We start from the raw sequence: 27,391 nt of genomic DNA on the forward strand, positions 1-27,391 counted from the left end.
AAGGAGTTGAAAACTGCAAATATAAAATGGGAATATCAGCATGCCAAGGAGCTGGAAAAGGCAGAACAAAAATTTCAGCAGGAAGTGAGAGAGGAGCTCTTAACCTATACCAGACAGGACGCTTATAACACGGTACCATCAATCTGCAGCCCCTGCTTTTCAAAGAAGTTTACTTATTATCACTGTGAACCACGTCTTTAGACATGTCTGTTGGGTTTGCATTGCACTGGGCTTGAGTCCTTGCACAATTATTGTGCTCTTGAAATGAAAGTGTCACTCTGTGAGCAGTTTTAATTCTGTAAAGAGCAGGTTGCTGTTTGGCAGAACTGTGGGTTGGTAGGTTGACATCAACTGGAAGTTCACAGTTATGTATCAAGGTAATTGATACATAACTGTGAACTTGAAATTGAGAGTAATTCCTTTAAAGATTTCTTTTTTCTACTGTAATTTTTAAATTGTAGTTACTGTGAAAAAGGGTATGTTTGTAAATGCTGGGCTCTGGGCTGGGTGATGTGTTGAGCTATCAAAAATTCTTTGTTTCTCATGCAGGAATTTGTCAGTGAAGGACCAGATGGAGAAATAGAAATAATGCCTGTAAGTCAGCAGCTCTTATTTCATATGAAGGAAACCTTATCTAAAATACTTTCTTTCGTGGCAGACCGTGGGTTGTGGGTTGGTGTTTTTTCTGTTGATTGGGGAGTTTTTTGTCGTTGCTGACGTTGGGGTGGTTTTTTTGTTTGTTTGTTTTTAAGCTTTGGACTCCCCCTGTTGTACCTGAGAATCATGCTGATGTCTACACCGACTCTGTCCTGTGCCTGATGTACAGCAGCACCCCGATTCCAGAGTCTGAGCTGCCCCCCGTCTTTGTCAGGAGGGCGTGGAAGCAGCAGAGATCAGAGCTGTCCCGTAAGTTTGGACTCCAAACCACATGGGAGGGTGTGGTCACATTTTTGTGTGAAGTGCTACAAAAACCCTTCTGCAAGAATCTCTTTGTGATTCGCAGCTGTCGGTTTTCTGTCATGATCTTGGTGCACAAAGTTGCTTTCTCACTGGAGGTAATAACTTTTGCCAATTAGCCCCAGGGGAGAGAAAGAAGCGTTGCCACGGGAGGATGGTTGTTCCTCCACCTTCACTGTTTGACCAAGTGACTCCACAAACAATGAAAACACGGCAGAAGAGCCAAGCTCAGAAGGCCCTGCCCGGGGTACCACAGAAAATGTATTTTGCAAGGCCTTTGTCAGCTCTCACCAGCTCAGCTGCAGACACTGGGCAGGATGGCCCTGCGTGGCTGATTGCTGAAGATGTGGCACTGCTAAAAGTAAGATGGTACTTTAAGTTTCTGTTGACTTCAGAAAGTTTTTACTTGCAAGTTTAGTACAGCATCCGTAGGCCTTGCTTTGTGCAGGATTAGACGTGTTTGTGCACACAGGAAGAGCGCTGAATTGAAACGTTTCACAGATGGGATTTCCCTCTGCCCCTCAGGCCATGGAACAGTCATGGACAGCTCCTCTAAAGCTGGCTGTTGTGTCACCAGCACGGACAGCAAACTGGGACTTTGTCAGCGACGTGGTTAACTCCTCCAACCACGTCTATCGCTCCCCAAGGCAATGCCAAAGTCGTTACCTAAGAGCCTTGGCAGGTCCAGAGGGAAAGGTGAGTTTAAATTGAAATGTGCTTTGCATTGTGAAGACTTGGGGGTTTTTACTTAGGAACAGGAATTTCTTCAATGCTGTGACAGTTTGACCATTTTGCACTATCAGTGTATTAAAATAAGGAAGGGGAGCTGTTTATTTTAACTTTTAAGTGGCAGGATATGAATTGTCTTCAGTCAGGACTACTGTTAAGTGTGATTTTTGAGACACTTATGCTCACTTATTTTTGGTCCCCAAGCCTTGAATCTCTATTTGTCCCAGAACACAGGTGGTTATCCTCTTCGTGCTAGACAAGCCTCTGCTAAGGACCAAGATTCTGAGCGTGCCCAAGTCTATATGAATCACTTTGAGCTGCTGACAACGACTACCAGAAAAAGAAGTTCCTCAAATAGGTTTCTGTAAGTTTAATTTTACTGTCAATATTTTTTCCCAGATTTAACAGTAAATCCCTCCGGTGGCCTGATTGGGGAATTTTTTTTTTCGTTTTTGTAAGCACAGAGGGTATTTCACAGGGGCTTTTCTCTTGTCAAAAACTCTGTGATGACTTTTAGCCTTAAGTTAGTGTCAGAGAATCAAATCTGTGCTTGTGCTGATGTAAAGGAAAGCTTGAAGTGCTTCAGCATTGCTCCATGGGACGCACCAGTTCCCTGCTCATCCCCAGCTGTGTCAGATCTTAACTGCACATTCCTCTTCCAGAATTTTAAAATTCTTTTGAGTTAAAATGTCATGATATTAAAATAGCTTCACAAAATTCAGTTACCTTAAGCTACTTCATTTACTTTCAGTGCAGAGAACTACAATAATCTCCTACCAGTGTCTGGGGTTGTTTCCACCTGTGCAGAGCCTTCGACGGTGCAGGAAAAGGTCTGTTCAGGTGAATTCCACTCGGTACATTCTTTTCAGTACCTTTTAAAGTCTTTTCATTTCCAAATCTTCTCAATTACTTTCTCATGTAAAAACAATTGCAAAGCCTGTTAATAAGGAAAAATATAACAAGGGTATTTGAAAGACTGAAAACTGTTCTGTGTGGGTTTTGGCTGCCTAATCCCCTTTCACTGCCTCAGCTCTCTGTTCCAGACATGCTCCTTTACAATTCTGCTGCAGTTGTCTCATTTTTGGGGCATTTCAGCAAAGTCAGAAGCAGCCAACCCTGATTTATATAAAATAAGGTTTTTTTGGTCATGTTAGAACTTTTGATTGCAGTTATTGGTTTAGAGACAAGTAGGAATTAATTTCAGGATAAATTCACAGTAACAATTGTGATGTTTATCTACTCAGAATTAAAACAATTAAAAAGACGCCTCTTGCTGTGACCCCTCCTTCCACTTCTTTCTGTTGTCGCAGGTCTTGAGTGAAGAACAAAAAGCTTCTCCCATGCAGGAGCAACAACCTGGCCAGCAGCAGGAAGAGGAACAAACGGTGGAGCAAATCCAAACCCAGCAATAACCACAGGGGCAAATGCAGGTCTCTGCTGTCCTGAGCGAGGGGAAGTCCTGTGAGCTCACCGAATCACTGAGTCCAACCTCTGACCCAGCACCACCTTGTCAACCGGGCCATGGCACTGAGTGCCACATCCAGTCTCTTCTTAAACACCTCCAGGGCCCAGGGATGGTGACTCCACCACCTCCCTGGGCTGCCCATTCCAATGTCTGATCACTCTCTCTGTGAAGAACTTCTTCCTGATGTCCAACCTCAACCTCCCCTGGCACAGACTGTGCCCTCTCGTCCCTTATTCCCCGGGAGCAGAGCCCGATCCCCACCCGGCTCCCCCCTCCTGTCAGGGAGTTGTAGAGAGCGAGGTCTCCCCTGAGCCTCCCCCTCTCCGGTCTGAGCCCCCTCAGCCGCCCCTCACAGGACCTGCGCCCCATCCCCTCACCGGCCCCGCCGCCCTTCTCTGGAGCTCGCAAGCCTTGTGCTTGATTTAGACCAAATCCTGAAGGACAGCCCTGCCCGCACACAAGTTACTTCCCCCCACACTCCGCTGTCAATAAACGCGGGTTTTTTTGCCGTCCTGTCGCCGCCTCTCGTTCCTATCGCGACATACCCGGGGGGAGGGCAGGAGCCTTCCCTCACGCCCCGCCTGCCTTGGCGCGCAGGCGCGGCGCGTGGCGCAGGCGCGCGGGGCCGTGCGCAGGCGCGGCGGGCCCGCTCCGTGTGGCGGCGGCGGCGCTGGTGGCGGCGGCCCCGCCCGCCCGTCCTGCCCGGGGCCCGCGGGGAGAGCGGGGACGGCGGTGAGTGCGGCCCCTCAGCCTCCCCTCAGCTCCCCCACAGCCCCCCCACCGCCCGCCGAGCCCCGGGGGACGGCCGCGATTGGGGAAGGGGGAGCGGTGCGCGGGCAGGGCCGAGCGGCGGCGGCGGGGCCGGTGCTCCCCCGCGGGGCCCGGGCGGCCCCCGCTCCGCTCCGCGCCGCGCACACACAAAAGGCGATCCCGCCGCTCCGCGACCTCCCCTTGCCAGCCTGTAATTAATTGGGTGCTTTCGCTGGAGCCGTGAGTGTTGGCGAGGCGCGAGCGATTAGAATAATGGGAGCTTGTTGCTGGCGATAGGTTGGTATCGTTTGAATCTTAATTGTTTGGTGTCGGCGCTGCGAAAGAGCCGCAGCACCGCCAGGAATTGCGCTGCTGTTAAACCTTGTGGGAAAGGGGGCCTGTAAAGAGTGGTTTGTTTTGTTTTTTTTTTTCCCTTTCGCGCTCGGCGGAGGGAGGGAGCTCGCTCGGGTTTGAGCTCCGGGGAGCGGGAGAGGCGAGAAGCCGCTGGGATGAGCCCCGGGGCGGGACAGCGGGACCCGCCGGGATGAGCCCCTGGCACGGCAGGTCCCGGGCTCTGGGCCCCTCCTGTCGCCGCTGCCAGCCCTGTGACAGCCCCGCTGCAGCTCCCCGGGCAGCCAAGGGAGCATCTCCATCGCCAGGGTCGAGCGGACAGCCCAGGACGGGGCAGAGAGAGGTGTGATGTGTTCCGTGCCTGGGCAGCTCCCGCTGCATCCCGCGCTTCCCAGCAGTGCTTCCCAGGAGTGCCGCGGTGCCGCTGCCTGTTGCCACTTGCAGGCAGCTCGGAGTTAGGAACGCAGAGGCAGCACTCGCTTGTTTACGCGTGTGTTTGTGCTGGAATACCAAAAGCGAAACTGTCGCTTTCAAAATGCGAGAGAGACTTTGATTAGAAAGAAAAAATAAAAAAATTATCAGGTTTCGTTTTTCTGCTCCTCACTGCTTGTGTGACTCTCAGCCTGAATCGACCTGTCTGCGCTTGTCAGTGGGATTTTTGTTTGTCTGTGATTGAAATAGAAAGCCAGAACGTTTTCTTGGTTTTTGGGTAGCTTGGCTTAATAAAGTGTTTTCAGTGCAGGTTCGGTTAGTTTTAGTCTCTTTAAGTGTTCTGAGGGAAAGAAAAGGCAGAGTTAAGCATCAAGTGGGGTACTTTTTCATGCATGGAGATGATTTGGTAGGGAGATTTTTCACGATGCAAGTTTTTTAAGTTGAATACTTGGTCCATTTTTAAATATTTAGTTTTCATTGAAGCAATGGACTATATGTTGTGAGCAATTATGTTTACAGGAACTCTGTGTTAAGAGTCAAAAGCACTGAAACATTGGGAATAATAAGCTAAAAAAAAGGAGTAGATGTATTTGATATTGGAGACTTGATTCTTGAAGTTCCACAGGAAGGGAAAAAGTCTTGTTTGTTTTTTATTATTATTTATTTGGAGTCATTCTAACTGGCTAAGGGGAGTGTATCATTGTTTAATTATGATATTCCTTAGTTATGATGTATGCCATAGTTACAATATATTCTATATCATAAGTATTCAATAGCACTTTGTTAACTAGAGAAATGTATGAGGGATTTAAATGAGCTTTAGCTGTGCTGAGGGTTTTGAATTATTTGAAACATTTTAAGGAACTGCCAATCCACAATAAGTGAGTTCTTGCTACAAGGTAGGCTTTCTAATGGTAACTAAGTATTTTCAGCTACAGAAGTGTTTTTACCTTCCCTGAATGTCTGTTTTTGTGTGTTTCTTTAGAGTGTGCTGTAAAACCCTAGATCAGTGAGAATGCACCATGGTAATGGTCCTCAGAATGCCCAGCGCCAACTCCAGAGGTCCAGGTCCTTCACAGGCAGTGAGGGAGAGGAACAACAGGCAAATCTACCCCAGTCCCCCGCAGCTTCCTTTGCGCCCTCTGCGAGTCCATCTGCCCCCCAGTCCCCCAGCTACCAAATCCAGCAGTTCATCATGAGCCGGAGCCCGGTGGCGGGGCAGAACGTGAACATCACGCTGCAGAACGTGGGCCCCGTGGCCTCGGGGAACCAGCAGATAACCCTGACCCCGCTGCCGCTGCCCAACCCCACGTCCCCGAGCTTCCAGTTCAGCCCCCAGCAGAGGCGGTTCGAGCATGGATCCCCATCCTACATCCAGGTCACGTCCCCGCTGCCCCAGCAGGTGCAGTCCCAGAGCCCCACCCAGCCCAGCCCTGTGCCGGTGCAGACGCTGCCCAACGTCCGGGCCGGCACGCCGGGCCCCGGCCTGGGCATGTGCAGCCAGAGCCCCACCAGGGGCTTTGTGGATGCCAGTGTGCTCGTCAGACAGATCAGCCTGAGCCCTTCCAACGGGGGACACTTCGTGTACCAGGAGGGGCCGGGAATTGCACAGATTGCCCAAGGAGCTGCCGCGCAGGTGCAGCTTCCATCCTCGGGGGCGCCGCCACGGTGAGGGAGCGCCGGCTGTCGCAGCCCCACTCGCAGTCTGGGGGCACCATCCACCACCTGGGCCCTCAGAGCCCCGTGGCCAGCGGGGCCAACATGCAATCCCTGACCAGCCCGGGCCACATTACGACGACCAGCTTGCCACCCCAGATCAGCAATATCATCCAAGGGCAGCTCATGCAACAGCAGCAGCAAGTGCTTCAAGGGCAGCAGCTGGGTAGACCCATCGGATTTGACAGGACTTCTGGTGGATTGATCGCGGGAGTTGGAGGACCTGGTGCGTTTGGGATGACATCACCTCCTCCTCCCACAAGTCCTTCACGGGCCACTGTGCCACAGGGGCTGTCGAGTCTTCCTCTTACTCCTACAGCTAACACAGCAGTGAAAAAACAACCCAAAAAGCTGGAGGAGATTCCTCCTGCCAACCAAGAGACCGCTCAAATGAGGAAACTGTGTCTGGATCATCACCATAAGCAGATGGAAATTCTTAAGGAAACTTTTAAGGAATGTTTGATTGAACTGTTTTTCCTGCAACATCTTCAAGGGAATATGATGGACTTTTTAGCTTTCAAGAAGAAACATTGTGTTCCACTCCAGGCATACCTGAGGCAAAATGACTTGGATCTAGAGGAGGAAGAAGAAGAAGAACAATCCGAGGTCATCAACGATGAGGTAAGAAATGTGTTGGTTAACGTTTTTGGAATAAAACCCTAGGTGAAGTTTTAACATCTGGATTGTGATGTATTAAAGAATGGGACAGGATCTGAAAATTCAGTTTTCCTTGGTGAAGTATGGCAGTTTTTCATTTAATAGGTGGCCTGAGAGAAGGCAGTTCTCGTAGGTAGTGTGAGTCGATGGGTCAGTTTGAGTGTGCTCTTAGATAAATAAATGTGTTTGAAAGAAAAGAGTAGGGAGGTGAAAGGAGCTTTTGTTGTCCTGGTTAGTAGCACACTAATAAAGGTGGTATTAGTGTGGAAGCCGATTTAAACTGTCAGAATAGACATGACTAGGAATTGTCATTTAAATTTCACTTCCTAGGCTTACACAAACCAAAAAGGAACAAACAGAAGGGGTTTCAAGAGGTTGACTTGTATTTGACTCGTGTGACTAGGTAGATGTTACTGAAGCTCAGTATTGCTGTGGCAACAAAAAAATCTGAATTAATCTAATTAATCAGAGGGAGCATGTGAATCATAATGTCCATGGTCATGAATCAGGTTACTGAGGCTGCCCTGGAGCTCTGTGCAGGTTTGAACCACTGAACAACCAGCATTTACAGACTGGTCATTAACAAGTGCTTAAATTACCAACTAACTTGAATCCGTTGTTTAATAATGTTAAAGGACTTGAAACAAAGTTGCCACAGCAAGGTGCTCTGCAGCTTTTCCTGCACCTTTGTACCTGTTTGTGCAGCTGTTGGCCCCCGGCACCCTGTGAGTGCTGCCTCAGAGCCTGCCCATGAGCCTACATGGCCAGTGGTTGCAGCAGGGTAGGTGTAAGTGATGCCCCTGCATCGCTTGGCACTCAGAAATACCTTTTAAAATTTGTGAAAATTTCTACGGGCTGCCAGTTTGTGGAAGAAGCAAGCCTGTTACGTAAAGAAACTTGTATTGCTTTGAATACCTGTTGATAATGAGTGCAATCAGTGAAAGTTGATGACTGTTAGGCGTGAGTCATTAGCAGTCCTATCTTTGGTTGGAATTCGTGGGAAATTTTAACAGTTTAGCAGCTGAAGTTTAATTTGTTCACTGCTTTGTTGCCTAAACTTCTTGAGTAGGAAAAATATATTTCTGCTTGTGATAGTTATTGCTAATTTTGAAGGAATAATTTCTTCCTATATATAGTAACATAAAAGCAAGCCTGTTACTGTAATTTATTGGCAGTATATATTCACTTTTTTTTTTTTCACCTGGTTCGTGTTTTGTCAAATTGTTTAGGTGTTCTTGTTGGGTTGCATGTTTGTCAGCTGAAGTACCAGGTATTTTTAACCCCCATCTGCACATTTTGAGGGCTCTTTAGTGGGTGTGAATTGTACAGGTTCATTGAAGCCGGTGGTGCTGCTACACTTTACATCGGCTGAGGCTCTGCCCCTCGGTGTTTGGAGTTTGCTGTACTTCACTGCCTTCCCGTGGTAGATCCTCTTTTGTTTGTGGAAGCCACTTGTCCCTGTAACTGCTGGAGAATCCTGCAAAACGCAAGAGCAAAAGTCTTTGAGTGTTTTCAAGCGATGAATCCTTCTGCAGTGTTAAGACATCTTTTGAGTATGTTCTTTCTTTGTATTTTTTTTTGTCGTCTTCTGTTTAATTTCCCCCTCCCCCCTCTTTATCACTTCCTGCTAAAGCAACTGCGCTTCATCCCTTGCCTGGAAAGGTTGATCCCTTTGGGAATTCGAGGGGAGAGCGAATGGTGGCTGTGCTCATTGCTTAAATGAATGTTGAAGCTCTCTTACGTTCAAACTGTCTGTCATGCTAATTTGTTGTCCGTTAGCAGCAGCAATCATTAAATTTAAACCACACTTTTATGTTAACTGCATTTAAGAAAAGGTTTCCAGTGACAAATGAGAAGTCACTACGAGCAGTCAAGGCTGTGCTCTGTTCTGCTATTAAAAGTAAGACAGAACTCTAAAAACAGGCTGTGCTCAAACCAAGCTGCACTGATGGTGGTTTAGTTATTATCCCCTCTTCACCGAGGTGCCATCAGTACCAAAAGAGTGTGTTGAACAGTTAAAAAAAAAAAAAAAAAGAAGAAAAACTTTTAAAAAGAAAATGATTCTCCCTTCTTTTTTTTTTTTCCCAAAATATTTCTCTCAGGTAAAGGTTGTGACAGGAAAGGATGGGCAGACTGGTACTCCTGTCGCTATAGCAACCCAGCTTCCTCCAAATGTTTCTGCTGCTTTTTCATCCCAGCAGCAACCATTTCAGGTACTTTTCAATGGTTCTAAAATGTAGTTTCATCCCAGATTTTTTTTCTTCATTCAGATTTGATATTTCTTAGATGAATTAGAATTTTCCCAAAAGCCCATCCCTTATCATCTAAACAAAACAAAACAAAACAAACCTTTGCAGTCTTCAAATGCATCAGTATAACTGAAGCCTTGAGGAAGTTAAAGCTTTGTCTCCAGGTTGCTGGCTTATTTCATTAACTTTCAGCTTGAATGTTTTCACTTTGGTTTGTTTGTCTTTTGTTTCCCTAATGCATTTGGTTCATTTGTGCATTCTGCGTAGTGATAATATGGATTCTTTGTCTGTGGCATTGTAATTGTGGATTTCTTCTAAATTTCTTTTCTTTTTTTTTTTCCCTTATGTATTAAAGGTTTTGAGTGTGGCTACAGAAGGTTTTGGATTTGCCTTCCCTGAAATGTTTTGAACAACAATACTAACCCTCTGACACAATTTTTTTTAACTAATGAACTGCTTTCCATTAGCTCTGCTGTAAACGTTGGGAAGAAGAAACAGAAGGTCTTATTTTTACTATATAAGTCCTTTTTAATGATTTTTTTCTTTTTTTTTTCACGAGGGAATGATGAAGAAAGTGAAGAAATGTGATAATCAGTGCAAATTATTATGGATTAATGATGATGAAACTTTTAAATTCAGGGTAGTGTGAGTTTATGCAGCTGCCTTCAGCTCTGTTACCCAGCCACCATTGATATATACTCTGAGAATAACATACCCTAATTCAGCTGTACAATCTGCACTGCCTTTATCCAGGCTTTGGAAAATGGAGGTTCAATGAGCTATGAAATGGGTTGTGTTTCCTGTGTGTAACCAAGGGCACGTTCCCTGTGCTGCTGAACAGAGTTGTGTGGTGAAGGGACTTGCACTGAGCTCTTCCTGATGGCCAGTACTGACACATCTTCCAAGGCTCCTCAGGTAGTCAGACTTTAGGTTTAAAACATGTAATATTGTATCAGGTTGTTTATTGTGGTGAGTAGGGTTATCACTCTGTAGCTACAGCAGTGAACTACTCCTGAAAGTATTGTACCATTTCAGACCAGCTTCAGAGGAACCGGTTCATGCTAAAAATGTACAAAACTCTGTGTGATAATGGCCTTTTAGCACAAACTGCTAACAGAAAGCAGCATCTCTTTCCATCAGTCTCTTTGCAACTGTCTACAGAGAAATAATGTCTCCCAATCAGCATCCCCATTCAACTCTGAGTGCATAAGTGCAGCACTCAGAATGATTATTGGGGGTGTGCTGCATAATCATGACCTCCAGAGAGCTACGGTGTTTTAATTAAAGTTGGGACAGTTTTAGTCTAATATTAGTGTGTATGTGACTCCAGTTTATAAAGGCATAACATCTCTGCTCTTTGAAGTGTCTCTCCTAAATGACATGGTGATAATGCAGACAGCTGGGAGGCATATTCTTCAGAAAATGTCAGTCCAAAATCCTAAATAGAAATACAGCCTGAAACTGTGAGTTTGTGTTCATCCAGAGTGAGAGTGCAGGTGAGATAAATGGCATTTGAAGGGGAGTTTGGAGAGTGTACTTTCTGAAACTGATGTCTCAGAAAGCATTTGATGCAAATGGGACATAAGCTGAATTTGTTAGTTAATTCAGTAGCATTATACAAAATAAGTTCTTGTGACTTATTTTTAAAGTCCTATAAATGTCCAAGTGTAGGATTTTTAAAGTTCTATGAATGTCCAAGCCAGACAGTGGCTGTTGGACTTGAAATATGCTGCATGTCAGCCTTGTGAGAAGGCAAATATTTGAAAACTTAATCCTGTGGAGTGTGAGATGGCAGTGAACTGTGACCATTAGGGACAAGCACAAGTCAGAGATTCTGAAAACCAAAATTTACATCTTAAGGCTGTAGCTGTATCTCTGGAGTGGCCACAAATGCCCTCACAGCAGCAAGGAGATTAAATGTTATTAATTCAGAGCTATTGATTGAGTCTGAGTGCCATGAGATAACATTCAGCTCAAGAAGAGTGTTTGAAACCCAGTCATTGTAGGTGACATTGTCTGTGTCAATGTGGTAATACCATTTGGTGAAGCATTGAAGGTGCAGGATGTGACTGCTGTAGTTTATTTCAACACAGACTGATGTTTGCTTCTGTAGGTTTAGTTTACATTGGTAAAATTTCTATTAAAAATTAGAGAAGAGAATTATTACCTGTGAATAAAGTGGAAGATTCTTACAGGAAACTCTTGCCTTTGCTATCTTGTCATAAAAAATTTTCACAACCCTTTCTGTAACTCGACATGGCAAAGGCTCTCACCATCAGATAATTACACTTCGAGAACTAGATTGCTAAATTAGCTGATTTCCTAGGACCTGGAGACTGTCATGCATAAAATATGGCATTTTTAAAGTATGGAGTGTTTTCTGATGGAATCTCTTAAGACATTTTTTGGAGTAGCCCTTTTCTCATGTTAAGTTTTGCAGTAGAATGTCGGGTATAACATGGCAAAATATTGAGGAGAATTTAAAAATATGACTTGGAAACTCACTGAAAGGATTGGACTTGCACAAACACTGATGGACATTAATAAGTGCCTGCCAGTATGCTGAGGATACAAAGAGCACAAAATTGTCATATACCCAAACTTGCTTGCTTCAGTGATGCTGCATGTAAATTACCACCTGTGTTTGCCACTGAAAGGATTCTCTAGGATTGATTTGTGCCATCATTACTAACATTAAATGTAGTGATTTCAAAACAAAGTTTGAATGCACTGTGTAACCTCACTGAAGTGAAATTCAAAGCTTGCTGGATCAGACCCCAGTGATTCCTTTTGCATCTCAGTATCAGTGCTGCTCTTCCAGGCTTGTAAATTCATAGCCTGTGTGCTGTTTATGCTCAGACAAAATGAAGAGTAGTTTCTGGTGATCTCTGATGTCACCTTACCCTTATGGCAATATTGTTTCTCCTCACTGACTTTATTCACAGTACTCATTTTGCCAGCTGTGCAAACAGGTACCAGTCTGGCATCTGGAAAACTGGAATTGGAACTTGTGTAACTTGGCTGAGGTTCTTTTATTCCATCTTCTGAGTTTTAGCAGTTTTTCCTGAAATATTTCAACGGTGACTCTCACAGAGCTCTATCCAGAGTGTGAGAGTGGTAGAGACTCAATAAACTTAAACTGTTTTCAGGATGGGAATTAAGTTGTGTGTTACTGATGTTTCATACAGAGGTAATACACTAATGAAAATTTCCATTTATTAAAAAAAAGTAATACAAAATACTGGGGTTTTTTTGCATATCCCATTTTCCTGGGTTTGGTATCAATTTTAACAAAATGTAGGTGTGTATATATAAAATATATGTGTAACCAACTTCATCAGTTTAGTTCCCATTTTAAAATCTAATCTGAACAACGAATATCTGTGCATTGTGGACATCTAAAACCTGATAGCAGATACTGAATGAGTCTTGTTTCCTTTCCTACAGCTGTTCTGAAGGATTTGTTCTTTGCTGGCCTCTTTAGATCCGTTTGTAAGTTATACCCTGCTGTCAGACCATTTACAGATTGAACTTCTGTGGTTTGTTTTCTTTTCCCTGTAGCAAACGCATACAGGGACTGCAGGAACGGGGGCTGTGAGCACCATAGAGATTGAAGCTTTTAAGAGACAGCAGCAGGCCCTTGCACCAGCAGGTACGTCCCACAGGCACAGGTGCACTTTGGTTCTTTCTTTTTTCCAAGCAGTGAACGGAGCCCACTGTTCTGTTAACTCGTGCAATCCAGTTCTGCCTCACCTCGGGAATTGCCAGATCCTCAGGACTATCTACTGTGACTGGTGCTGTGTGAAGGATGCACTCCACTCACAGTACATAGGCCTGGATTTGGCAGGCATGGAGACTTTGTTAGGTTGATTGTTGTGGCCGAGAAGATTGGAGATGGCCAACTTGAAGTCAGAGGGACTTGACTGCCCCTTGGAGCATGTTCTTCGTAAATGCTACACATGTACTGGTAGTCGTAGCTTTCTGAGCTGATGTCGGAATCACGTGTAGCGGTTTGCTTTGTAAAACTGACCCCATTCCACTGTACCATGCCATAAATGGAATTTGAATATCACAGATTCGTCTAAGAGACCACGAATTGAAGTGGGCCGTCATGGGATGGTTTTTCAGCACCCGGGTGTGGCTTCAGGAGTTCCTCTTCAACAGCTAATGCCAACGGCACAAGGTACTGTGTCACCACATGCCAATTGCACATTAATTTCACAAGGAGATGTTAGTGATGGCACTAGAAACTTGGGCTTCCGGCCTTCCAAGATCCTAGTCCCACCACACACTTCTCCATGTAAATTAATACTTGGTATGCAATGCCTGGTTTGTTGAAGGAGCTGAGTGACGGGCTCCAAAGGTGCATGTGGGCATGGAAATACGTCACAGGTGCTGATGCAAAATGGCTAATCTGAGAATTCTGGAACTGAGCCAAATGACTTATGAAAAGGAAACCACCTAATTTGAACACCACTAAAAATTTTTATTCATTAGTCATGCCAAGCTTTAGAATACGTGTTAGAGTGAATGCATTAAGAACTAAGTAGTGTTTAGACTTGATGCTGTTGTTTTAGGTTAAATTCCATTAGCTCACCAGTCTTTTTTTTTTTTCTGAGTACACAAAGTTTAGAAGACCTATAATGACATGCTCTTTTATAGTTGCTGTGCTCCAAATTTTAGTTACAGTCCCGTGCATGAAGTACTTTGTTGTTTATTGTAATGGTGATTTATTTTGTGATCGTGATGTGGTATTTTCAAGTGATGGTGTCTTGTGGCAAAGTAAGTAACAAAACGCTCTACTTGCAGTTGATTTCCTCTTTAGATCAGTAGAGAGAGCTGGACATTTTGGTCTCATCTGTGCTGCGTTTCCTCTTGCCCTGTAGGTGGAATGCCTCCCACTCCTCAGACGGTGCAGCTGACGGGGCAGAAGCAGAGCCAGCAGCAGTACGACCCCTCCAAGGGCCCTCCGGTGCAGAACGCGGCCAGCCTGCACACCCCGCCCCCCCAGCTGCCGGGCAGGCTGCAGCCCACCAACGTGCCCATGACATCCCTGCCAGCCACCCTGCAGCTGTCCCAGCAGCAGCCACAGATCGTGGAGGCTCCGGCTCAGCCTCAGATTCAGGTGAAGATCCAGCCTCAGAGCGTGCCCCTGACGGCCGCTCCGCTTCCAGCGCCGCTCCAGCAGCAGGTGCCACCAGCAATCCACGTGCAAGGACAGACGCCAAGCCAAGTGTCACAGCCACAAGCTGCAGCACAGCAACAGGTATGGGAACTTTACTGGGGGGAAAAGGCGTTTGTTTCTATGTTCATTTTTTAATTCTACTGGACACTTAAATCCTTCCCTTACAAAAATGCAGGTGTACTTTTTTTATTCAGTTAAACTCTTCATTGTGTTCTGCTGTAGTGTAGACCAAGTATCAAACCCTGAACTCATCCGATGTGTTTCTTGGGCAGACTGTGACTCTGACACGACCATCTGCAGATGCTGCTCAGCCTTCCCAGCGTCTCACGGCAAACACGGCCCCACCTACCTCATCCACGGCGCCAGCAACGGTTTCAGGCACAACACCCCCTTCTCCATACCCAGTGCAAACAACCAGGACCTCTCCAGCCACCACCAAGTCCCTGTCTCCCATTGCATCCAAACCCCCAGGCTTGGCAGTGGCAGCAGCAGCCCCTAAAACACAGAGTCCAGCTCAGAACGCAGCGGCGGTGCCACAGGAGAACTCTCAAGACAAGCTTGCTGAGCAAGTAAAGCTGGTAAGATACTCTTAATTTTTCCCCCAAACCCATGGACAGTTAACACACAGTAACAATCAACACGAGCGATGTGTTTTGAGTTACGAAAATGGCTGGGTTTTGTGGCAGAGGGTGGTTTGGTTTTTTTAGGCTGCTTTACATGTTGAGTTTTGGTTTTATGGGCGTTCAGAGAAGTTGAAGACAACTTCCTGGTCTTCATAGTGTTGTTGTGTTCTTTCTGTTGATTCTGTCTACTCATTGGAGATGACTGCAACCTTGTTTTTATAATTAACTTGAGGTGTTGTTTTCCTTATTCAATAGAAACCTTGTTTCTTTTTCCACAAAATCAAGCAGTAATAATAATGAAGATACATTTCTCTTCTGTGGATAAATACATGTGCAATTCCAGTTTAATTTTTAAAAAAGGATTTTTTGATGGCAGTTTGCATATGTCATATAATTTTTTTGTGCCGTCCACTATGCCTTTTTTACTTAACAAAGTGCCTCTTGTAATACAGGTCGAAGTGCTATGATTCTCTTTATATTTAAGTTGAATTTAGTCAATTAATTAAAAGAAATGGGAGCAATCGGTACTTCAGGTGCATTCTGCAGCTTCATTGTAACTACCTGTCCTTCTTTTGAAGGAAAATCAAATCCATCAGCGAATAGCAGAACTGAGAAAGGAAGGTTTGTGGTCCCCAAGGAGACTGCCTAAACTCCAAGAGGCTCCAAGGCCAAAATCTCACTGGGATTATTTGCTGGAAGAAATGCAGTGGATGGCAACTGATTTTGCCCAGGAGAGAAAGTGGAAGATGGCAACTGCTAAGAAGGTACTTGAAAAATGTTTTTTAACTGAGAACAATCAATGTTGGTACCACTCAGCTTGGTAGCAAAGGTATTTAAATATCTTTTCCTACAGATGGAAGTGATGGGAAGATGAGGCAGTGGTTCTTAACCCAAATGGGAAACCTTGTTGTCAGCTTTGGATATTCTAGCATTTGAAAAAGACTTGATTGTGGATGCATGTAATAGTTCAAGGTTTTTTGGATTTTATTCCACTGGAAATCAAATAGCTTGTTTAGGGACCCACTCAATATGTTGACTGCATCACATTTAGAAAGTAGAGCTATCAAGTCTCTCAAAAATCAGTTATTTCCTCTCAGTGAAGAGTAAATACAGAATTTTGTAAATAACTTCCACTAGGTGTGGTTGCCTGCCTAATTCTTCTTTCTTAATCTCAAAAAAAATAACAGTAAAGACAGCAGTGGAAACATGGTAGAGAACTGTTTCCATAGGGGAAAAGAGCAGCACAGTGGGAATGCAGGAATGGAATGGAAATTGGGGTGATGTGAGATGAAATATGTAAAATCTGTTTGTTTAGAACAAGCAAGAGTTTTCTGTGGATTCCAGCAATGTTGCACCTTGTTTTGATACTTTTGTGACCAGCTTAGGGTGATGAAGAGAACAACTGAAGGTTTAAATTGCTGTGTTTTGTACTGTATATTCTGAAATGATGGAAACTCAGAAGCAAAGAATTGAAATAGGTGTATCCTTTTGTACAATAAATATCTGTATTTTGCATATAATTAAAATCTGGATTTCCATTTGTGGCCAGTGGTAGGTTTTTAAGAATAGGAGAAACAGGAAGGGCAAATATGAAATGATCCTTCCCCTGACTGTGCTTCAAACTTCTGGAAGTCAATGTTTTAGGGCCTCCTGAGCTAAACGTTGCAGTCAAGTCAGTCTTAACAGCCACTGACTGATCTTTCACTCGTGTATGTGCACTCTTTTTGAACTCATTTTAGCTTTGGTCTCTGACATTTTGTGATGTGACTTCTGTGACTTCACACGTGGTGTCTGACAAAAACAGTTTTGTGTTTTTACTACTTTTTTCAGGAGGGGTTTTTATCCTTTTTGTTTTGAGAGAGAGTGAATTGAGAGTTTCCTACTTGATTGCTTGGTTATAGGTCTTTTATTTTCTTTATTTTATTTGAGTTTCATGTCTGTTGCTTTACTGGCATGGTAAAAATTGGAAATATTGGAGGTAAGTGCTATGTGTGTAAATATGGTCAGTATCTGGCTGCTGATTACCACTCTGATGTTAAGGAATGCAGTAAATGTATTTTGAGGTAACCTAATTCAGCATCTCACGGTGTTTTAGATGGTAAGAACCGTGGCTCGTTACCATGAAGAGAAGAAGCTGAATGAAGAGCGAGCTAAAAGGGAGGAACAGAACAAACTGAGGAGAATTGCTGCATCCATTGCCAGGGAAATAGAATATTTCTGGTCTAACATTGAGCAGGTGAAGTACCAACTTCCTCAGGCTTGTGCAAGTTGTGCTGTTTTTCTCATCTTCGGTGATTTATTTATGAAATGTAAGCGCTTTACTAGTCCTGGTTTACGTTTCAGGTTGTTGAAATAAAACTGCAAATTGAATTTCAAGAGAAGAGGAAAAAAGCTTTGAATTTAAAGAGAATTTCAAGGAAAGGTAATTGTATTCCATTTCATAAGAAATACAGTCTCAGTACTGATGCTGGTTTTTTTATATAATTTCACTCAGTGCAGGTTAATCTTGTTGGTGATAGAACTGTGAGTTGCTAATAAAAGATTGTAACAGATCTGAATGATGAGTTACAGGGATTTTATGTTTTGTTAATAATTCCTGTGTTTTGTGTTGAATACATTTGAAAGTTCATGTAAGGAATGTAAAATTGCTAAGTGATTAATGGATACATCAAGTGTAATAATTTTCCAGGTAAGGATGCAAAAGCTGCAGAAGACCTTTTTTTGGAAAAAGAAAGTGAAATGGTAAGTCTTTCTGTTTCTTAAAAAACTCATCAAATTAGTTTAAGTGTTGTTGCTACATATGTGAAACACTTCTGGTAAAGGCAATTTTTTTTTCATACATGATGATGATGAGCAGATTTCACTGTAGTTTCTGACAAACATACAGCCACAAGCACAAATCTAATCTTTTTCTGGTTAGGAATCCCAGCTTCTAACAGGGAAGTGGATTGTGGTTGATAAATGTCCTTAGTGGCTTTGAATCATTCATTCGAAGGTTGAAAACCAAAAAGCTGTACAAATTAGTTGCCAGACTTGGGCAGGAGTTTCATCTATTACAATACACAAGAGTCTACTCTGGCTCTGGAGCACAGCTGGGCCTGAATAATTTACCCACAAACTCTGGCAGTGGCTGATTTACACACTGCTGTCAGTTCAGAAGCAGAGTTTCTGTTCTTGTGTAACCAGGAAAGTGCTAATAGGTGTTAGGGGTCTATCAGCAAATGCTGTTGTGACTGCAAGGCATTTTTTGCTTTCTTTAAAAAACAAACAACACCCCCTGCTTATATTTCTTCTCTATGATTTTAAATATTTTAATTATTTAATGCTAGGGGGGTTCATCATCTGGAAGGAAAAGAAAGGCAAGCACATCTTTGACTGATGAGGAAGGTAAGTCGCTTCCCAAAATTGTGCATCCATAGCATAACACATAAATTGTGTATTAAACCCACAGATTTTCACAAAGCAAATACCAACCTTCATCTGTTTCACAGGGAGATGAGATGGTCAATTAAATATTAAATTGTCCTTAGAAGAGTTTCCCTGAAAATTTAAAGTTTCCCTGAAAATACGCTGCCATTGTTGTTGGTGGATTTTAACTCCTTCTGTCCTCATTCTTTCATTTATCAAACCTTACTAGTGGTCTTAAACTTCTTTTGAGGATTTCAGACTGAAATACCCATCTACTTTAGGTCCTCTCTTGTGATGACAGCTGCGTTGTGTTTCTGACAAAGGGGTATTTTTGAGTACAAAGGGGTATTTTTGAATACAACCCACTCTGAATTATTGTGTAATGTGAATGGCAAGATTTGCATTTTTTTTTCTTGCAGTTGAAGATGAAGAGGAAACAATTGAAGAACAAGAAGCTAAAGAGGGAAACATAAACCATCAAACTGAATTGTCCAATCTAGCCAAAGAAGGTAGGTGTGTGGCTTGGTTCTTTGTGGTGGGCTCTGAAACAGCAGGTGCAAACATGCAGCAATTATTGTATTTGTGAAGAGGATTGTAGGTGAGAAGCTGAGTGTATTCAGATGTTCAGTCCTATGCAGTCAGTATTTATTTCTTTCTGTTTGGAGAGCTGCAGCAGGTCATTTATAAGATGATGATGGACATCTGTACTTTGTAAAGCAGTCCACGTGTTTAGCCAGTTACCACACAAGGTGGCTTGAGGAAAAGTATTTCTCCACCAAAGCACCACACTGAAACCTTACAGCAGGATTTTCAACCTGGGTTCTAGGAGAGCAGGATAAACACATAAAACCAGGATTGCATCAGATGAACGTTTATCATCTGCTGTCTTGAGTATCTCAGAAGGGTTTTGTGACTGGTCTGAAGGGGCACTGAAGTGCTGATCTCGAGGGGGTATAAATACTTGAGTGTAGGGGCTTTCAGGGACACTGCTCTGGCTGGCAGCTCTCTTTCATTAGCAACATAACTGCTGTGCTGAGCTTGATGTGTGCAAGGCATCCCATAGGGATGGTGTCACTTATCGTGCTGAAAGCCTTGCTGATTTTTAAGGACAGGCATCCCATTAAGCAGAGTCCTCCTGGCAGTTAATATACAGTTTCCAAATCCGTTTGTTTGGTCTGTTTGGCAGCTTAGTGGCTGCAGCAAACTGGCCAGTTGGAGGGATTACAGCTCTTGGCCAGTCAGCCAAGTTCCTAACGAGGATGTTTCCATTTCCAGCATGCACATTCCTACTTCAGCAGATCACACAAGGGATTGTGGAGCTGCTGTTTAGAAAGGCTGAGGGACAACTCAGTTTTGAAACTTTGAGGTTTTGAATTGTCTTCCAACCACTCAGCTGGATTTGTGATGCCCCTACCTGCCCAACTAGGGGTTTACTAAGGGTTGTAGGGTGGGTTTGTAATACAGTAAAAAGCAAACTAGGAGAGCAAACTCCTAGTTGTAATGCCAATGTGTTCTCTGTAATCAAGATTATTAAATAAATACTGCCATGATCCACCTAATAATTACTTCTTAAATTGACTTCTGATTAGAGAACTGCCTTTATATAACTGTGAAGAATGTTATGAGATTAAAATCATTGGTATTGATTGTTCCAAGTTTTGATACCTATAAACTTGCATCCTTTAATGACCTTCAGCTGAATTGCCTCTGGAAGATTTGGTAAAGATGTATGAAGGTGCCTTTGCAGAAAACTTTCACTGGCCCCAGCCAAAGCCTGACAGTGAAGAGGACAGCAGTGAGGAAGGTAAGGTGATTTTTGGTCAGAAGAAGTTGTGCTGATTCACAAGGTGAAATAAGTTGCTTGGCTCTTCAGGTCTTTGTGAAAAGACATTTTGTTCTAGGGGGAAACACCCATTGAGTGAATCACATTCAAAATGTCTCAGTTCCTGACAAGAGGGTAGTGTTTGCCTGTCTTAAAGTCAATATATGTGCAATTCTCAGGAACAGTAGTGAACAGTCGTGAGCCACAGAAGAGCTCTCTCCACTGAATGAAACAGCACCCTCTGTAGGTAGCTGGAATTACACATCTATTCTGTACTAACATGATGACAGAACTATATATATGAGGATAGGTTTTAGGTAGTATGAGAGGACCTCCCTAGAAGCTGTGAAAAGCTAATGGTCATGTTAGCCTAGCTAGTGTGAGTGTCCAGAACATGTGCATGATTATGAGCTTAGGCTATTTTAATTCTATCTTGACTAACTTGAAAATTATAGTTTTAAAATTAGCTGCCTCCTTTTCTTTCTCCCTGTCTCAATTCTAATCACCTCAGTTCCTTTGTGTGACTGCTACTCGAGTTGATTTTAGATGCCAATGTAATTTTTCTCTCTCCTAGAAATGGAAGACCATCTCTCTGATAGGGAGAGCCCCCAGAAGGAAGTTGTGCTCATAGACTCCCTCCTCAGCATTGACCAGTACAAGGGCATAGACAGATCAAGTCCCCCCAAGAAGCACTCACGAGACATAGCAGAGGTTGCTGCTGCTGCAGAGATGCTCTTACCTAAAGGCAGCTCCAGGATAACAACAGCTGTAAGAATCCCTTTTTTCTGCTGCTCTGTGTGCTTATGTTTATGTAAAGTAAGCTTTTTTTCCCTGTAATTTTGCAGATTTTAGCAACAAATTGCGGTAATTTTTTTTCTGGTTATCAAACTATAGAATGGTTATGCCTGATGCCACGCTCTGTGGATTTAACTCAGAAAAAAATGTCGAATCATTAATATTACAGGTAAAATACAACACTCCATCACTGCTCTATGGGTCTCTCAGAGAATATCAGAAGATTGGGCTTGACTGGCTAGCAAAGCTGTACAGGAAGAATCTCAATGGCATCCTGGCAGATGAGGCTGGGCTTGGGAAAACAGTGCAAATTATTGCCTTTTTTGCCCACTTGGCTTGTAATGAAGGTAAGTTCATTGACCTAGCAATTTTGGCCAGCATTATCTTTGTGAATTGTAACCTAAGGTCACTTTGTCTTCTGGTGAGCCATATCAATCATGCTCAGAGTGAGATAATGCCACAAAAACTTTGTTACATGCTGTGACACAGGGATGCCTTCTAATCAAGTATAGTTTGATCAATCTGCTGTTACCTTCTAGGAGACAAAATTCTTCTGAATTATTCTAAATTCTTACAAGTGCAGAAAAGCCTTACAAATTGTTCAATGACCAGGAATAGAGTAGTCATTAAAACACCTCTGTTTGTTGTTACTGGATCTCATTTTTAATGATGAATTTAGTGCACTGCATTTTTAAAATCAGGGGAGAATATAAACCACATGAATTGTAAGGAGTCTGTTTCTGGTGTTAACTGCTGTTTTCCTTCTGCAGGGAACTGGGGCCCTCACCTTGTTGTTGTTCGGAGCTGTAACATCTTGAAATGGGAGCTGGAATTGAAACGTTGGTGCCCGGGCTTGAAAATACTTCTGTACTTCGGGAGCCAAAGGGAACTCAGGGCAAAAAGACAGGTACTGTGTTTTGCAAATGTTTAGGACCTTGCATTTATCTGTGTATTCCTGACATGGTGGTGCAATATGAGAAGCCTTTAACACCATAAACTGGTTTACAAAGACATTCACACCTCATAGTTCTAGGTTTTCTCCTAGAATGTGTCGGGTCATGGTGTCTTTCTGTTCTTAGTGAAGAAATAGCTGGTGGGAAGATATTTGAGAGTTCTGCCTTAACTTTCCTGTCTCATCCTCTCTTTCCTCTTCCGTAGGAATGGACAGAACCCAACAGCTTCAATGTGTGTATCACTTCCTACAAACAGCTGTTCAAAGGCCACCCAGCATTTATGAAAATGCGGTGGAAATACTTAATAGTGGATGAGATGCAGCAAATAAAGAACATGACTGAGAAACACTGGGAGGCACTGTTCAATCTCCGCAGGTATGGAGCAGAGAATTGTTTTCCTGCCGGCAGTGGGTTTTTCTCTTTTCATGTCACACAGTTCTTAACAGCAAACTGATAAAAAAGGACCCCTATCGACTTTATCTGCCCAAATTCATGTGCAATGTGCAGCTACAGAGAGGGGCCTTTGTTTGAAACAATCAGGATTCAGAGACATGCTCGGGATCTCTTTGTTTCCACTGTCATAACATCATAATTCTGCTTTGCTGATACTCTGTGCTCTCAAACAGATCCCCTTGTATGTTCTGATGCTCTGCTAGTTTGGTTGTATATTTAAGATTAACAAGATAATTTATCCTAGGTTTAATTTTATTAACTCTGGTTAATTCTGCTGAGTATCTGACAAACATAAAGCTACAGCAATCAGAATATTTGAATATTGGTGTCCTTCTCATAGTGATAGTCACTAAGTGCTTTGTCAATTAAAAATCTTCTTTTGTTCACAGCCAGCATCGTTTGCTTCTGATAGACACTCCTTTGCACAACACGCTGATGGAGCTGTGGACGATGGTCCATTTTCTGATTCCAGGAATTTCCAGACCTTACCTAGATTTTCCAGTAAAAGCTCCTAATGAGGAGAACCAGGATTATTGCCATAAACTGGTCATCAGGTTACACAGAGTATGTTGTCATTTTCTCTCATCTGTCCTACTGCAGTAGTTAAGCTGTTGGGGAGGGAGGGGAATAAAAATACAAGGTTCAGCTCAACATTTCTGTCCTTTCTGAATACTTTTCTCAACTCAGAGAGAGAACCCTGCTGAAAGCAGGGGGCTCTGCTTCCACAAGAGTATGAAGATTTCTTTTCAAAATAATACAGGGCTCAGATTTTGAAGCACGACATGCAGAAATTAAAGAACAAATTAACACCTGTACAACTGTGTGCACAACAGTATGGTCATATATAGCATATGCAGTTTGTCACATCAAATCTGTCAGGTGTGAATAAGTTTAGCTTCCTGTTGTAAAATTGCATCTTTGAAGTGAGAATTTTTTTTTTCTCCCCCGATTATGAAACTTTTCAGATGATTCAGCCGTTTATTTTGCGAAGATCAAAGAGGGATGTGGAGAAGCAGCTGACAAAGAAATACGAGCACGTGCTAAAGTGCCGTCTGTCCAATCGACAGAAAGCCATGTATGAAGATGTCATATTACAACCAGGGTAAGAGCTTAAAACAGTAAATAAAAAGTGCTGTCACCTGTATTGCTTAAGCAGGTAAATAAATTGTCGCGCTTGGAAGTGTTTTAGCGATTTTCTGACGTTTTCCGTTATGACCAGTGACTCAAATGTGATTGCATGGTAAACTAGCATTTACAGGCAAGTGGTGCTGTGACCTTATGATAAAACCTAAAAATCCAGTTGTAATGGTAACTTCACACCCACCCAGGTGGGAATTGGTAGGTGCAGGTATGAAACAGAAACGAAGCAGGTAGAGGACAGGGAACTGCACAGGTTGTATTTGACTGTAAGGCAGCACTGGTCCTTAAGTTTCATGATTCCAAATCTACTTTTGGTGCAGTGCTGCTTAAAATGCTCTAGAAAGACCTAGGTAAAATCTAAACTTAGTTCTAAGACTTTTGCATAACGTGCTGCATTGCACTTTCTCACCTTGCTGTTTTAGGCACACCTCCATAAAAGGTGTACATAAATCAATGTATTTCTGTATAATTTAATTGGTAGAACCCAAGAAGCCCTCAAAAGTGGACACTTCATCAGTGTCCTGCATGTCCTGATGCAGCTGCAGAGGATTTGTAATCATCCTGATCTGATAAACCCCCGGCTTTCAAGCACTTCTTTCGTATCAGAAACACTGGAATACAGAACAGCGTCTCTGGTACTGAGTGCCCTGGAAAGGGATATTTGGAAGGTAAGTAGACAAGTCAATTTTTTTCCTCTCATAGTGCCCTGGCAGAATTTCACTGTTAGTATTGCTTTCATGTTTGTGATAAGTCTACCTGAAGTTTATAAATAGTAAAGGAATTCACTGAATTCCATATCTGTGCCTACCAAGTGTGTGCTAACTGCATCTCTTTCTTTTTAATAGTGGTTTGAGCTTTTCAAGTTCAAGTTTCACATAAAACAAACCTTATTTTACGATATCTCTAGGAATCAGACCTGTCTCTTTTTGATCTCATTGGAATGGAAAACAAAATGACTCGTTATGAAGCACAAATGTTGCCGAAACAAAAGGTTACTAGAAAGTTGATTGAAGAAATCTACAGCTCCCCTCCACCACCGGCCAGGCCCACCCCAGTGAAGCTCAAACCAAGCAGGTATGTACTCCTGCACTCCTTTTAAGCTAGAATTACAGCAGAAAAGGTACTTCTGTTGCAATCTTTACAGAGTTCTGTCTGCACCTCTGCTGATGGGATTCACACGAAACCTCAGACCTGACTTTAGATTTTATTATTCTCTTGCTTACTTTTTTACCCTTGAAAATATGGATTGTTTTAATGTTTTTTGAGGCATACCGTTCCATTGGAAGTTTGTTGATGGATTTCCCATAGTTTTTACTTTACCAGCAGATGAACTTTGTTCTTGGGGACCTTGTTTATGCCAACTGAGTGTTGTTTTGCAAAATTAGCATGGAGATAATTCAAGACTAAGCTGGGCCTACAGTGCTAGCTTTGCTTGCAGTGCTGTGTAAGAGATATATAAAGTTTTATAGCAGTAAATTTTTGAAGGGTATTTCTCTCCTAGTCAGGTGGTGATCTCAGAGTAAGGTGGAACTGCTTTTCTGATGCAGAAGAGCTGCCTGGTGACCTGCAGCATGTTAATGTCTCTGGAAATAATGAGAGCCCTGTTCTTTTTCCAGATATTGACCCCACCTCTTTAAGCTGTTTGCTGTAATTCTGATGCATCCTGCATTAAACTGGATGCATGGCAGTGAAAATTTTCCTTCTTGGACTTAGCAAAATCTCTCTAGAATGTCCACTCAGGAAGTTGCTGGAGTGGTGAGGAGATTTGCATCTGACATGCTCAGAAAGTTTATACTTTCCTCAGGGGACAGAGTTTATTTTTAAAGTTCATAGACTTTGAGTTTCCATTTCCTTTTCAGGTTGTTCCAGCCCGTTCAGTACGGTCAGAAGCCCGAGGGCAGGACCGTGGTGTTCCCAAGCACTCAAGTGCAGCGCACGGTGACCACAGCCACGGTGACTCAGCAGGGACAAGTGCGAGGCAGATCACCCATCGCCACGGTGTCCTCAAACCAAGGTAAGGTGTTAGTGCTGCCTTGCTCACCTGCACCTCTGCCTAGACAGGTACAAAGTTAGTCTGTTTAATAGAATTCCTTTTCCCTCTAGCTTAATGGTCTAGAATACTAATGGCTTAAAAATACCAACAGACTAATTGCCAGTAAATTTCCCCGCTAGTTTCTACGGTGTGATCTACCAGTGTAATGCAAAACTAAGCTTTGTGTAACCTGTTAGCATATGGAGTAAATATGGCACAGTTGGTATTTAAACCCCGAAGACATGTAGTGTTCTGTCAAAGATGGGAATTTACAGTACTTTTATGTATTTATTTAGCCTTTAAACAATGCTTTCCAAGTAGATAATGTTGTAAAAATAGGATGGAGTAAAAGGTGTGGCTGGAAATCCCAGTCTGTAAGGACGAGCCGTTCCTGTAGCCGTTTTAATATCCTGTTGGAAGGTTTCTTTTTAATGCAGGTTGTTTAAAAAAGAGTGGAGTTAAAACCTCTAACAGCTTGCACAAACAACCCTTATCGATTGCAGCCGCAGCAGCACAGTTTCAGACAACTCAGGCTTCCACCAGTGCTCCAAGACACCAGCCCGCAGCGACCTTCACCACAGCAACTAGCACAGCCAACCCTGTGAAACCGCGGGGCCAGACCTCTGCGCCGGCCCCTCAGCCAGGCCAGGCCCAGCCACAGCCCCCCCCGCACACCATCCAACAGAGTGTGCTGCCTCAGAGGCTGGTCCTCACCTCTCAGGCCCAGGCACGGTTGCCTAGTAAGTGGCCTCCCCTTTCAAGGTTTCTCCCACCTTTGTAACTACAATGAGGTTAAGTTACTAGGCACCCTAAGATGTGTACAGAATCGTTGTTTTTTTTTCACTCTTCTGATTAGCCTTGCTCAGTACGTTGCTTTTGTGACCAAGGAAAATCGAAAATTGGATAAGAAACAATAGAATTGCTGTGGACATACATTAGCGGTGTCAACTTAATCTCCTATTTCTGCATGTTCCTTCTGCTGGCAAGACTTCCTTCAGACCAAATGTTTTAGCTCTATCCTAATTATTCCTTTCGTGTTAAACACTAATCCATCTGCTAAAGGCCTCTCTCGCAGAGAGGAGCGTCGCAACTGTTAGGCAGAGAAAAGCGATGAGGCTTTGCTTTAAGGTTGTATGTGCACTGCCTATTAGCATGTGTAGAGAGTACTGAGCACTGATGTATTAATTTTATCTCTGGGGTAATGCACTGCCTTTACAAAAGCTAAATTTTCACACCAGTATTTTCTCAGTGTGATAAAACTTACTGCTTAAATGCCTCTAACCTTTCTGCATTTAAATCGCAAAAAGCTTTGCCCTTTGTCACTGTTGAAGCTTTTTGGTTTGTCTAAATGCAGATAGCTTGATATGAATCATGGTTCATCAGCAAATTTCGGGCCGTTTCAAATGTGTATTTACAGTGCTACGCCTGTGAATATTTTAATTTCTTCCTTAAACCTTCCTTCATGCTCTTGAAAAGGCAGTGAAAATCACTTTAATGTCTATACTCGTTCTGTTACAAAGTGTCACATGAGTTTTCAGGTAGCTCTTTTTTTTTTTTTTTTTTTTGCTAATGGAAGTGGTAATTTCTAAAATGTTGATGTTCTTACCCTTTAAACAATCAGCTTCTTTCCAGTTTGTCCAACAAATATAGAAAGCAATACCTGCTTAACTTTTA

General features: G+C 43.1%; 2 protein-coding genes across 2 annotated transcripts in view; both read left to right on the forward strand.

Moving 5' to 3' along the window:
- The first annotated feature begins 1,344 nt into the window (after positions 1 to 1,344).
- Positions 1,345 to 3,664, forward strand: LOC126641707 (E1A-binding protein p400-like). The gene is made up of 4 exons (XM_050318694.1): positions 1,345 to 1,653; positions 1,914 to 2,050; positions 2,438 to 2,516; positions 2,997 to 3,664. Exons 1-4 carry the CDS (start codon positions 1,459 to 1,461, stop codon positions 3,096 to 3,098), a joined length of 513 nt encoding a protein of 170 aa, XP_050174651.1. The 5' UTR covers positions 1,345 to 1,458; the 3' UTR covers positions 3,099 to 3,664.
- A 330-nt stretch (positions 3,665 to 3,994) lies between these two features.
- Positions 3,995 to 27,391, forward strand: part of LOC126641456 (E1A-binding protein p400-like) — a 45,071-nt gene continuing 21,674 nt past the window's right edge. The window contains 24 exon segments of the mRNA XM_050318177.1: positions 3,995 to 4,198; positions 5,670 to 6,342; positions 6,345 to 7,021; positions 12,868 to 12,958; positions 13,382 to 13,489; positions 14,193 to 14,572; positions 14,764 to 15,069; positions 15,693 to 15,878; positions 17,210 to 17,350; positions 17,458 to 17,536; positions 17,804 to 17,856; positions 18,444 to 18,501; positions 18,942 to 19,031; positions 20,219 to 20,326; positions 20,919 to 21,112; positions 21,309 to 21,486; positions 21,910 to 22,046; positions 22,298 to 22,467; positions 22,935 to 23,109; positions 23,511 to 23,647; positions 24,167 to 24,353; positions 24,593 to 24,759; positions 25,545 to 25,699; positions 26,221 to 26,457. Of these exon segments, the coding sequence (XP_050174134.1) occupies positions 5,700 to 6,342; positions 6,345 to 7,021; positions 12,868 to 12,958; positions 13,382 to 13,489; positions 14,193 to 14,572; positions 14,764 to 15,069; positions 15,693 to 15,878; positions 17,210 to 17,350; positions 17,458 to 17,536; positions 17,804 to 17,856; positions 18,444 to 18,501; positions 18,942 to 19,031; positions 20,219 to 20,326; positions 20,919 to 21,112; positions 21,309 to 21,486; positions 21,910 to 22,046; positions 22,298 to 22,467; positions 22,935 to 23,109; positions 23,511 to 23,647; positions 24,167 to 24,353; positions 24,593 to 24,759; positions 25,545 to 25,699; positions 26,221 to 26,457 (4,657 nt within the window). The 5' untranslated portion in view covers positions 3,995 to 4,198; positions 5,670 to 5,699.

Source organism: Myiozetetes cayanensis, unplaced genomic scaffold (genome assembly GCF_022539395.1).
Source record: "Myiozetetes cayanensis isolate MyiCay16 unplaced genomic scaffold, myiCay2020 scf21, whole genome shotgun sequence".
Taxonomy (NCBI): Eukaryota; Metazoa; Chordata; class Aves; order Passeriformes; family Tyrannidae; genus Myiozetetes; species Myiozetetes cayanensis.